This window comes from Struthio camelus, chromosome 1, assembly GCF_040807025.1.
Source record: "Struthio camelus isolate bStrCam1 chromosome 1, bStrCam1.hap1, whole genome shotgun sequence".
In the NCBI taxonomy this organism is placed as follows: Eukaryota; Metazoa; Chordata; class Aves; order Struthioniformes; family Struthionidae; genus Struthio; species Struthio camelus.
In genome coordinates, this window is record NC_090942.1 from 5693175 (window position 1) to 5705525 (window position 12351).

At 43.9% G+C, this 12351-nt stretch overlaps 1 protein-coding gene across 1 annotated transcript; it reads right to left on the reverse strand.

The window, feature by feature from the left end:
* Window positions 1–4477: 4477 nt before the first annotated feature.
* Window positions 4478–11933, reverse strand: LOC138065726 (uncharacterized). Its single transcript, XM_068931137.1, has 4 exons — window positions 11657–11933; window positions 11459–11522; window positions 6421–6533; window positions 4478–5025 (listed from the first exon to the last, which is right to left on the reverse strand). The coding sequence occupies exons 1-4, from the start codon at window positions 11931–11933 to the stop codon at window positions 4802–4804; spliced, it is 678 nt and encodes a 225-aa protein (XP_068787238.1). The 3' UTR covers window positions 4478–4801.
* Between the last annotated feature and the right edge of the window lie 418 nt (window positions 11934–12351).

Sequence of the window (12351 nt, forward strand, 5' to 3'; positions counted from 1 at the left end):
AGAAGGTCATTTCATCAAGGCAGGGGAGCTATGACTACTTACACCAGCTGAGGATCTGACTGTCTATAAACAGACGCGACGGCGATGATAAAGGTCACCGAGGACACTAATGAGGCCTGGTGGATGGAAACACTTTTCTTTCCACTACTCATAGAAGTAGAAAGTGAAAAACAGAAACCAAGCATATTTTCTCTTGATTCAGTAAGTCTGCTGCTCACTCCATCTTGCTCAAGCCCTGTGCTCTGACAATTCCCTTGCAAGCTGTGATCTCTTATTTTGCTCATGTTAAATGTATGAAGAGTACAGACTGCGCAGCAGTTTGAAATGGATGCTCAGAGGCACTGCACATGATAACTTACTTTTCAGACGAAGGAGGCAGCATTTGTAAAGCTCTCGGAGTAGCTGACCTGGAGCCGGGAGTGCGGTGCTCTCCTCCCAGGGAAGGGATCCCCATTGACCTGAAGGCTTCTTCTTTCCTATGCTTTCAAATCATCAAAGCCTGAGGGCTTTTGAGGGGGTTCTTTTGTGTGTTTTTTTTTTTTTTTTCTCCTCAAAATATTGCTTTCCTTGGCTCCTGGCTAGAGTATTGAGTGCCTGGTGAACCGCTGGCCATTTTTCTGGAGGTCCCAAAGCAGCTCATCTTTCTATCTTTTGTAGGTACCAGCTACTCTCATGTCCCTCACTCAAAGCTTCTACTTCTCTCTGGTCTCAATAACTTTTGAAAGCAGCTGATACTCCACCACCAGTATATTGGGTCAGGCATTAAAGGAGAAGTTTTTGGCAGGCCTGCTTTTCTCCTTTTTGACCTGCCACGGATGACATCCCCTCTACTCTCTCCAACATGCACATCAGCTGTTGTAAATGAACAAATAGAGCTTCATGCACATCTGCCAAAATAGCCTGCTAAGCCTTCTTTAGGCACTCTGTGACTTTAGTGTGCTACCGGCTGCTTTGTGCTGCTCAAAAGTCTGATTTGGGCATTGTTCATCTGTCTGCTTTGCCAGAGCGGCGCCAAAAAGGAATTTCCTCTATGCATTAGTTACATCCCCTCATTTTTTACTGCGCACCAAAAAATACCCATGCCCTGTCTCCTGCGTGCAGGAGTTTTGGCCTGTTACCTAGGGGCATGGGGAAAAAAAAAAAATTTAAAGGAGAAAAAATAAAGCTATAAAATTCACTTTTCTTTGGCCAGAGTTATCGCTGAAAAATGTGCTGCTACTTTTCTTTTTCCTTTTTTTTTTTTTTTCTCCAGGTTACAGAGTGATTCCTGTGTTGTGATGGAGTCAGTTCTCAGTACTGAGAGCCAGAGTCGTGGTTAATTAGTAGCCAGTTTAGGAAATCGTGTTATCATTACCTCATCCTTTCTTAGCTTAGCAGCTTTTCTCCTTTTCTACCTGCCCCCCTTTCCCTATCCCTTGCAACCTTCCTTGCCCAGGGATATTATTTTTTTAATGAATGACATCCATCTCACACATACAAACTCAAATCTCTTTAACACACCTCAGCATCTCGGGCCTCCAGCAGTTTGAAATCCCACGTGAATTATTATTATTTCTTTTCTGGCATGGCCATTGACCAAAGGAAACGAGACTCAAACAAAAATAAGTTTTGTTCTTCCCTTCCCCCTCACCATGCTGGTTTTTACACCAGCTCTTGCCCTTGCAGCTCCGCACCGGCTGCAGAGTCTGACATCAGGCTGACGTCCACCAGCTCTGTGGTTGTTGACAACGAACACTTGCTTCCACCCTCTGCCATCCTCCCCCATGCCAAAAGCGAAGAGCAAAACAAACAGCAGAAGGGCCCTCTGAGAGCAAACAACCAGGTCCCGACAACAAGTGGCGGCAACTTGGAGAATTAAAAAACAAAATCAGAGGGGAGATAAAGTGAAACCACAACATAAAAGGGGATTTTCTAGCGGCGTACTTCAAAATCAAAGGCTTGCTATTAATAGCAGAGGAGGAAAGGGAGCAGGAATTTCGAGAGGCAGACCTTTGGTTTGTTAATTTTCTGCTCTACTCTGCATTTAGCCAGGCCTTGCCTGAATCAAAAAAGCACCTCTGGATGAAAACCTAGGGTAGATGCATGGGAGGAGCACTCCTTTATGAAACTTTGGCCCAAACTGGCTTTAAATTGGTCTTCTGTTACTTCCATGCAGGACTTAATCTCCACTTTTGAATAACAGATCTATCAGTGATGGGATTATTTACCTTGCTGGCAATTCCCAGCCTCCCTGTCCTTAGAACTGTGCTGTCATGCATGGTGAGACCCATCCCACCTCGGAGAAGGGTGCTGATCTGCAAACTTCTGTAGCACAAAGCTCTGATGCGCCCCAGTTTGAACTGAAGGTCTGGGTCCCTCTAGCTGGTGTGGTCACTGACACATTCACCGCTAATCAGGCACAAGAAGTGTTTGCATCACTAGGTTACTCTTACTGTACAAAATATAAGCATTTCACACACTATTTTTGTTCCCCTTTTTCACCTCTTTTTTTTTTTTTGAGTTCCCTCTGCCTAGGTCTCTCAGACTACACGATAAGTCATGTCTACCTATTTTCTCCTCCTACCATATACCAATTACCCCTTCTCAGCGTTCACACCTTTCAGGCATTTGCAGACTGGGTGGGGCTAGCTCACAGGTTACTCATTTCTTCACCAAGCTGCTCATGTTTTTTTGCGGTTTTTGCCAGCCGTAAAAACTTGCACTGCTCCTCTCTGCACCCCTCCCACTCAACACAGAGACTCTGGAAGTGAGAGGCCTGGAAATGCATGTGATAATCCGCACACAGTGTCCCCGCAGCCCGCTGGAGGAGGACTTTTATTCCCTGATGGTGATCACACTATAGAGACAGGCCAAAATCGCCCGGGCTTTTGCCATATCACATTTCAAGGCAGAACTATCTGTTGCCTCTCAGGCAGTTTTTAGGCTGGGGAAATAGGTTGTGTCTAGAAATAAATAACTGCATTACTGAATTTTAAGCAGGACTTTGCACTAAGGATAAATCAAGCTTCAAATCATATGAACTGGCTGTAGCCAACCCCAGCAGTGGGGCATGTGGGAATGACTAATACATGAATTTCCTCCATGTGCTCAGCACTAATTCCTCTGAAAAGCACGTGAGTTAAAATTTGTCTAGAAATCCGCCCGTGCCTCATCAAACATCTCTCCCCAGGTTTTACCTTGTCTGACACTGAGCAGTGACACACTGAACAGTGTGTTTTGAAGGCTTTTATCTGTAATTGTATTTTTGTCTCTTTTCCCTGGGGAAATCTCATTTCCGTCTCTGGTGCCCAGGTAGTAGGTCTCTCAAGGCAGCTCTTGCTGTTTCTCTGACCCTACTCACAGGTTAGCGCTATAATGGCTCTAGAAACAGGACCTGTGAGACACCAAGGAGGAAGTAGAAAGGACAACATTTAGAGGACTCTCACGTTGCTCATTGCCAGCGCTCTGCTTGTGCAGAATGAGGCATTTGGAGCACCCATCCAGCTCCTACATCCCTATATTTTCAGTGGGTGCCTAATTTCTGGGATCCTTCTTTGCCCTGAAGGGTCCTGGGTTTCAGCCTGCTGGTTTCCACTCTATCCCAACCATCAGCATGGCTGGTGACACTCAGTGACTAAATGAGATTTGGTCTCGGGAGCCAAGGGCTGTGTTTGAGCTCTACAAAGTGACCTTAACTGGGGAGAGGACTCTTTCTGTCCCTGTTTGCTATGAGGAGAGAAGCCATGGGAGCCTTGGTCAGGCTGGTAGGTGCAGGATGGGGTGGGCCAGGACCTAGGCTGGGAGCAAGCTCCAAAGGGCAGCAGGAGCCATTAGTGGTGTCCAAGCATGTGGGCATCTCCTCAGCTAACACACCCGAGGTAGCATCCAATGTGTCCTCGGGACATGGCTGAAAGCTATCGTGAATCCCTAGTGTAGATACTCTGCAACTATTCTAAGGTTCATGTGAAAAGACCTAATTTTTGTCGGGTAGCTTGCCCTATAAAGATCAAAAGGTGTTTACTCCTGTCTTGAGCCGTTAAAAGAAAAAAAAAAAAAAGATTTTTGCTGCTCTTTTGTTGAAATTAGACTGTCTCGACTTTTCCACCCTGGGTGGCACCTCTGTGCCTCTCTACCCTCCTGTATGAATGCTTTCTCCTGTCTTTTGCAATTTTGGTGTCCTGATGCAAAAAGGAGATAGATATTTATTTATTTACTTACTTACTATTCAGCACAGGAATTTCTTTTGGGGGCTGCTATCTTTTAAGACTTTTCAGACGTTCAAGGGATGGCTGTACTGTGGTCGCAGCTTATTTTGCACATAGCAGGATAAATTTCAAGGGGTTGTGTGTGTTCTTGCTTTAAATAACACTTACTCTTCAGACAGTTGCACTGATGTCAAAGGGAATCTTTACTGAGTGAGGCATTATTCCAGGAGAGCATGGGGCCAAACATATCTTCATCCTGTTTCAGCTTATTTTGTTTTAAATCCCCTTATAAATACCCAGCTGCTGGAATCAGGTTATCATGTGAGAATTTCTTTTTGTTTGTTTGTTTGTGTATATAAGATATTTTTAATCCTTGTGGCTGTGTGAAAAGTAGAAAAACTAACCCTATCCACAGAAAGCAAATTAAAATACCTTCAAATTTTATATTTTTCTTCAGGACTTTTAGGTAAGCTTGTGATTTTTAGCACCCGACAGCTACACCTTGCAGATAAATACCTCAAAGCTCTGATGCCCAATCCCCTCTCAGTAAGTCCAAGGCCTGGAAAGCTTGGCCTTTTCTACCCAGGCTCTGAGGGCTGACTTTAAATGAGTTTAGTTTAGTCAGAGAAAAGTCTCTCCTGCAGGAAACATGGGTAATCTGAAGTAAGCGTCTGCGTTGACTCCGTGTTGTTCATTTGATTGAATCTCTCAATAAATGGGTGAGTTGGTCTGACACTGTGCAGAGACCATGCCTTAGGTAGCTTCTCACTGCTTTTCCTGGCGCCACTGTAGGTCAAACGTAGGTGTGACACAACTTGCTCGCCTCGATCAGCTAATATTACTAGCGGAGAGTTTAAAAAAAGAAAAAGAAAGAAAGAAGGTGACATTAAACCAGCTAAAAAAATCTCAAGAGACCTGTCAATCAAGAAAGATATTTACCGAAGCTTCCATTGACCCGTATATGCTCTTATCTAGAAACCTTGATCTTCTAAGACAATGTTGACTAACAGCTTTTCCTTTACTCTTGTTTCTATCTTAAAAGAATAACAAATAAGCTTAATTCTTCACAAAATCTTTAGCAAATGCCTTTTAAGCCCAACACAATGGTTGTTATTTTAAGAAGGACAGCTAAGCACTGCAACACTTTTCTATTTTTCTGCCTTCGTTTTTCATATTGGAGCACTTAATCACAGTTAATCTTTGCGCACAAGGAAGACACATTAACTTTGTTTGCACAGGGCTGATATAAAAGCTTTCAACTCCTCTGTTCCCTTATTCATCTCCCTGGTAAGCCTTACCATTTTAAATAACAGATAAAGGAAATGCTGAAGATTCGATGATACAGTATATCCTCGCTCAAGTAACTGCAGGGACTAGACTCTGCAGGCAAAGTTGCAGCCAAACAGATGAGGCTGAGCATTTGCAAATCCCACCAAAAGGTTTGAGTCAAGGAGAAGGGCAGAGTTTATAAAGGTACATCAAGAGTAGCTACTTGAGAAGATGCCAGCGCTTAGGACAGGCAAACAGAGGCCACCTCCTTGTACAGCAAGGGTGCTCGGAAATCTCTGTTCCCTAGAGGCACACATAGACTTCATTCACATTGCCAGGGTTGCCTTCATCTCCTGACATGTCCCCTCTCTGTCTTTTGCTTCAAAGGCTGTAGTAATGGCTTGCTTAAGGTTCTTATTTTAATGTGGCTGTTTTCCAAGGCTGTGAAATTAAGGGCTAAATCTCAGCTCCACCAAAGTCAATGAGCCTGAAATGAATAGAATTTCTTTTGGACTGATTCTGAATTTCACTGCTGAGGGGGATGGTAATTTAAATGCCTTTTCTGGCTTTTTCACTCCGTCAGAGCAATAAAAGGGGGCTTAGGCCTTGGTTACACCCAAAAGCTGTGCTGCTTAGTTATCCCAGAATAGTTAGAGTCGTAAAACACTTTGCCTATTTCTTGCCTCTTGCACACCTACCAGAGCAGACCTGCTGGTATAAATGTACCAATGTGGGATATGAAAGAGGCTTGGGGGTTTGGCTGGAGGGAGGCAACTGTACATTGATTCATTAAGCAAGACCTCATTCCTGGGATTTTTTTCAGTCTGATTATGTAAGTATGACTCTAAACTACTGAACCCGGGAGAAATTCTGAGCTCTTGGGGCTGGATGCATGCCATGGCCACATCGTGATCCCACATCAGGGGAAGATGTGGATGTGCATGGAAACCCATATGCCTTTACTTACACAGGAAAGAAGCTTGGGCATGTGTACCAGAGGGAATGAAGGTGACCAGTCCCTCGCCTGGGCATCTGGGAATCAGGGCTACAGGGCACAACATCATGTGCATCCTCAGCTTTCTATAGGAAAATCAGCAGGAAAAAGAAATATAGTGACTGGAGAGAAGACATTCCATGGCAAATTCAAGAGACATTAAAACACAATTAGAGATCCATCTTTGCTTGCTCCTGCCAATTCTATATCCTGTTTTGTGTTTGTAAGATCCAGCAAAATACGAGGAGTAGGTGTTGTTCCAATTTTTCCCTCTCTCTCTGTCCAAACATTTCTGGGAGTTATTCATAGAGACCAAACTAAAAAACATTGCGTATTCTCCGGCTACAAACCATTTTAGTTCTCTATGAAGTGCTGTAGTATAAACAAATATATATTGTGCAAACAAATGCATAAAGAATGTTGTTTGGTGGTCAGAAGAAGCCGGGCTGTCCTTGGCCTTTCATCCCAAGATGAGAGGACATTAGATCAAACTGACAAGCATCTAAACTGTTGTTTTTTTCTTAAAACTCTTTTTCTATCTGTTACATTTCAGTTATACTGTTTCATCTTAGCAGTAGTTGGGTATAAGAGGACTACGCAACCGATATATTAACCAGAGGGGTTCCAGCTCAGACGTCTGAGACTTAAAAGATTACACTCCAATCACGCATCTATGACAATAAATAGACCGTGGGCCTGGGAGCAGGTGGCACATTTTGAAGATCCCTTCTGTCCGCCATTGCCAAACACTTTGGCCTCCTCTGCAGTGCTCCTTTTCCACACTTGTGTGCTGAGCGTCCTTTGAGGTGCTCTAGAGCAGCTCCTGATGCTGCTCCAGAAGACCATAGGTCTTCCATAGATCCTAAATCATATTTGGTAACTCAGTGCAAATATGATGGATACTTTAGGATGTCATTCCTGCTACCAGATGTTGGTATGTGGCTAACTGGACGAAGCCTCTAGACAGTGCAGTCACTAGACTCAGGACAGCTGACCAGTTGGCCAAATGTGCGTGTTTGCTTTAAGGTGAGCTGAATATAATTTTAGATCCCACTAAAAACACTGCTAGATCTTCACTAACCACAGTGGGAGCTTGCAGGTCAACATGTAAACACCTAAATTTAGAAACCTTAATCTTTGAAGTAAATCTCATCCTAAACTCCTATCTGAATATCTAAATACCTCTTGAAATGCATGAGCTTATTAGTGGGTATGATCCTGGCTATATCTTACCTCCTTTGCGAAAATGAGAGAGTAAATACCAGCAAATAGAACAAAGCTTCCATATACAGGACAGAGGAAGCCCTTTTTGCTATATATCTCTTTAGAAAGTGCCCTGTTCTGGTCCTCTAGGATGGGCAACTTTCTGTCCTAGGGAAGTAGGTAAGTATAAAGTAATTATTATTGCAGATAATTTCTAATATTACACTAATTTCTAATATTACACTAATTTCTAGCACCGTGTCCTATTGGTTGCAATGGATGTGTCAATTGGTTCTCATTGGCTTTGTGCAAAAAAAAAAAAAAGAAGGAAAGAAAGAAAAGAAAGAAACAGATTCCTTGGGTTTCTTCAGATTCCCAAAGGAAGTTTTAGTTCATTGGCTCTGGGTATCATCCTACAGTGTCTGAATACTGGTGCTACTGGTTGGGTCTTGGAAGGTATTCAAAGGCAGTGCTGTACAAGAAAACTTCACAGGTCTTGGCATGTTAGATAGTGGTGGGTAGTGGGGTTGCTTAACAAAGCAGTTCAGTTCAAAGCGAAGGTAGAAGGAGTGTAGGCTCATAGATCATAGCGCACATGCTAGCCCAGAAATGCCAGGGTATTTCAGTTGTCATTAAAACATGCAGGTACATGAATTATTGGTAGAGCTAACCAGCCTGTGATGCCTGAGCATGGAGTGAATAGAGACAAAACACTTCCAATTTTTAGCAAGTTGGAATGCTTTGGCAAATTGTTTAGCTTGAAAGTTACTGAAAGCTATATTCATTTAATTAGCATTCCAGTGTACTGGCAACAGGTCTAGGAGTTTATCTGTGTTCAGCCCCGCTCTATGATAGGAGTTTTTCAGGTCCCACACACTGAATTTTGGAAGCAATTTCAGGAATTAGGAACATGAAGGATGGATGATACCTGCCTAAGTCAGGCGAGACATGGGTGGGCTCTTCCTCAGCTAACTCACACAATCGGTGCTTGCCAGTATCCCTCTCGTCCCACCTGCCAGTCCAGGGCTGGGTTTTCAATAGGATAGGATAAAGTTTTCAACAGAAAATATGGATGTCTTGGATTCAGAATATCTTTAAAGGACTCTCAGTTTTTAGGGGATGAGATGCTCAGCAAAGCACAGACCAGAAGCTCTGAGGGTCTTATTCAAACCACTTTCTATATATGCCCATATACCTCAGGACAAGAGGCCAATGAGTGGTTCACATCACCCCACACCCTGAACCATCAGTAGTGCGAAATACCTGCTATAGCCCAATTAGGCACCTCAGTAGACAGTTTGGAGATGATTAGAACTAATTTCTAGTTCTATAGCACTTGAATATTGGGACCACGATTAAAAGAACTGTTTTATTTTTCAGAGGGAAGCAGAAAGGTCTTGACCTTTTCCCTGACATTGTAATTTTCATTCTCTACCTTGGGATGTTCACGAGACAGAAAAACTTTCTAATTTTTTTGTGCATAGTGGGAAACTCCTTCCAATGAAAACAGTTAGTCTTTCATCATCACTCATTTACATCCATCTCATTGCAAGCCCAGGAATGCTGGTCTAAACAATCTCAAAAAACAGACAGGTAGAGAGAGGGAGTAACAATGTGGACTTCATTTTAGACATCAAAGCAGTCATTTACTGAGCAGTTCTATTTATAATGTTGGTAAATTTTCAATGTGCTTTCATAGAATGAGATAGACAATTAAAATATGGAGATTTTATGTCGATGAGTAAGTAAACATTTCATTTCTAAAACGATTTCTCTTAAATGAGTTGCTTAAGGTTCTGTTTGTAGTCCTGGAATGCTGGAGCATTGTCACACCTTGCTTGGGTAACATCTACCCTCAGGGCTCCAGGGGATTGCATCTGGCCCTGTTTTGTTTTTTTTTTTCTCCAATAAGTTGTTAGCAGCCTTTGCTTCCTCAAAGTAGTGCATTGCATTTTCCAGTGTCCACATTGCAAAAAGCAACCTTAAGTCCCACGTCTGTTAGTCCCTCTTGACAAAATTTTGAATGACATGATTATGACTTTTTTTTTTTTTTTTTTAATGTTCACAGGACTCTTTCCACACTGAATGTCCAGGACCGGGTTTGTGGAATAACGCAGGTCTGGGGAAGTAAGGCGATTGATCCCAGTAGGACTCCTACTCCAGGTATGGCCAAAGTGGGAAGGTGAAGGAGGTAGGGCATGACAGGGAGAGATAGGAGTTGCTCGTGGTGCAGCAGCTGAACGCAGCTTTGGAGAACATGATTTTGCTCTGGGGTTTCCAATGTGGCACGTTTCCCACCTGAAGGAACATAACTAACCCCGTCTGGGACTAATTAGTCAACCAATGAAGGAAAACAGGAACTATAAATTGATTTAAGAGTCCTGCCCTCTCTTGCTGTAATATTCATCCAGCAATGACTTCAGACTCACTACAGGGGAAAGGGGAGAACTGCTTGGAAGAAACGCTTTTGCCTTTGTTTATCCTTGGTGGCCTCAAGGAAATGATCAGACCAGCCTGGGTCAGTATCCAGGCTGTCCTTTTTCCTCTGTTTTCCTTCCTGATGCTCATTTCTGATAATACAAGTATTCTGAAGGTCTCATGTCATTCAATCCTCTGAATGTCATGAGATGTTCCCAGAACACGAGTTTCTATAATTCCTGAAGAAATGCATCTGTTAACGGTTCATGTCCTGCTCTCAGAGCGGTGAAGATAAATGTAATGATATGGCTACCTAAATGTCTGCATCAAAAAAGCAAATAAAAGAGAAAACGGTGTTGCTCCTTCGTGAACTCCCACAATTTTTAAGCCACCATCAGAATCAGGAGAGCCGGGTTCCTTCCTTTTGAGCATTTGACATCACCAGCATCATCTCAAAGTCTTTTTTTTTTTGAAATTGTAACCCAGCATTGAGAGGTACATTGGTTATTTTAAGGCCAGAAAGCAACTCAGGTCAGACTTACTGAACCTTGTATGTTGAATACAAGACTCACAGCATGTCATGCTTCCTGCAGCTAAGAAGAATGAGTACTTAGGGGTAGAGCAGTATATTATGGCTAACAGTGGCAAACAAAATACCTTGGAAAGAGGCTGGGAATAATCATGCAGTGATATTTCCTTAAACACCCTCCCAGGTGTCAGCAATTTGCATCTTCAGGACTTCCTGAGCCAGAGAGGCTACCTTTATATTCAATAGCCCTTGGGGGATTTTTCTTCTATGAATTTCTCTAGCTGCTCTTTGGACCCACACAAACTATTGGCAGAGGTCTATTACCCTGCCTCTGTAGACCAGCACTGAAACTTCTGTCCTGCTCTGCATTACCAGATGCTGCTGGTAGGTCTGGTCTGGTATACATCAAGCAGCAGCCTCAGATACGAGGAATCCCAGCAGAGAGAGAGGCTGAAGTGCTTTCCTGCAGCTGGGATATATCACCTGGCAGGGCTCTGGTTGAAGAGGCCTGGCTGAAGCCAGGCTCCCAGGGGCAGTCTAGGAGCTGGAGCGGTGCAGGTTTGGGAGGACTGGCCCTTGGGTCACCTCTCTGGGGATGAGCAGCGTGGTACCACTTATCAAGTTTCCCATGGAGATTATTTCCCACTGTTGCTGAGGTGGACAACATTAAGCTCAGTGAATAGAGGCTTGATTCATAGGGGAAGTCTCTACAGTAGGTGACAACAGGACTCCTGTCCTCTCTCCTGCTGCTAGAGCCAGCCCCCTCAGCTGTACCAACATAGCTTCAAATGGCAGGTGTTTTGGGAACCAGGCAGCAGGTTTGATTCAGCTTAAAAAAAAAAAAAACAAACAAAAACTCACGGTCCTCCCTTCAAATGCAGCAGCAGAGCAGGAACGAGGAACGAGATAAAGGTGGGTGCTGCTCCTAAGAAAACATGTGGAAACACAAAGTCATTTACTTAATATCTCTCTGAAATTGGAAAAGGTAGTGGGAAGGCTGCCTTTTTATCACCATCCCCTTCCCTGTCCCATAAATTAAAGCAATCAACGGCATATGACCTTCTCCTATGACGACTGTGATGCAAACACTAGCTGTAGAAAGTCCCAGATGCTCCTGCCATGCAACCCCATACCACCTCCGCTCACTCCCATCGTCATGTACACCTAGGGGGAGTTTGGCATGGGGTGGCATGTCAGTGTGCAGGAGCAAGCCCAAGTGCCACCGAGAAGGCTCCGATATGACCGTCCCCGCTGCAGAACCGAATGAAAGGCAGGATGCATCCTCAAACAGCCTCCGAGAAGAATGGGTTAAGCCAGGAGGTGGTGAAAGCCACATGAGAACTACACAGGTGCAGCAACAGTTTTATTTGGTAAATACCACCTCCCCAGCCCAAGAGGAGGCTAATGAAAGAAGATGCCTCTTCTGCAACTAGGAAGAGTGTGGTTACGAGCGCTTGCCGAGCTAATAAAGGCTGTTGAAGCTTCAGCTTCCGTTGGTGGTTAACCTCGTGACATTGCCGAGCTCCTCTGAAAACAGCACCTGACTGAGACACAGTTTAATTGTGTGTGATATAAACACGTTTTATCACATTAGCGTGCTGCTGAGCACACAACTGAAAGGCGCTGCTTAATCGAGCAGGGGGTAATTCGTACATAACAAGCTGGGGTTGTGCACTGCTGAATAATTTAGTGCTCAAGCCAGCGTGGGTAATCAGGGCTGCCCCTGCCTAGCGAGTAACCACTGGAGCAGGGCA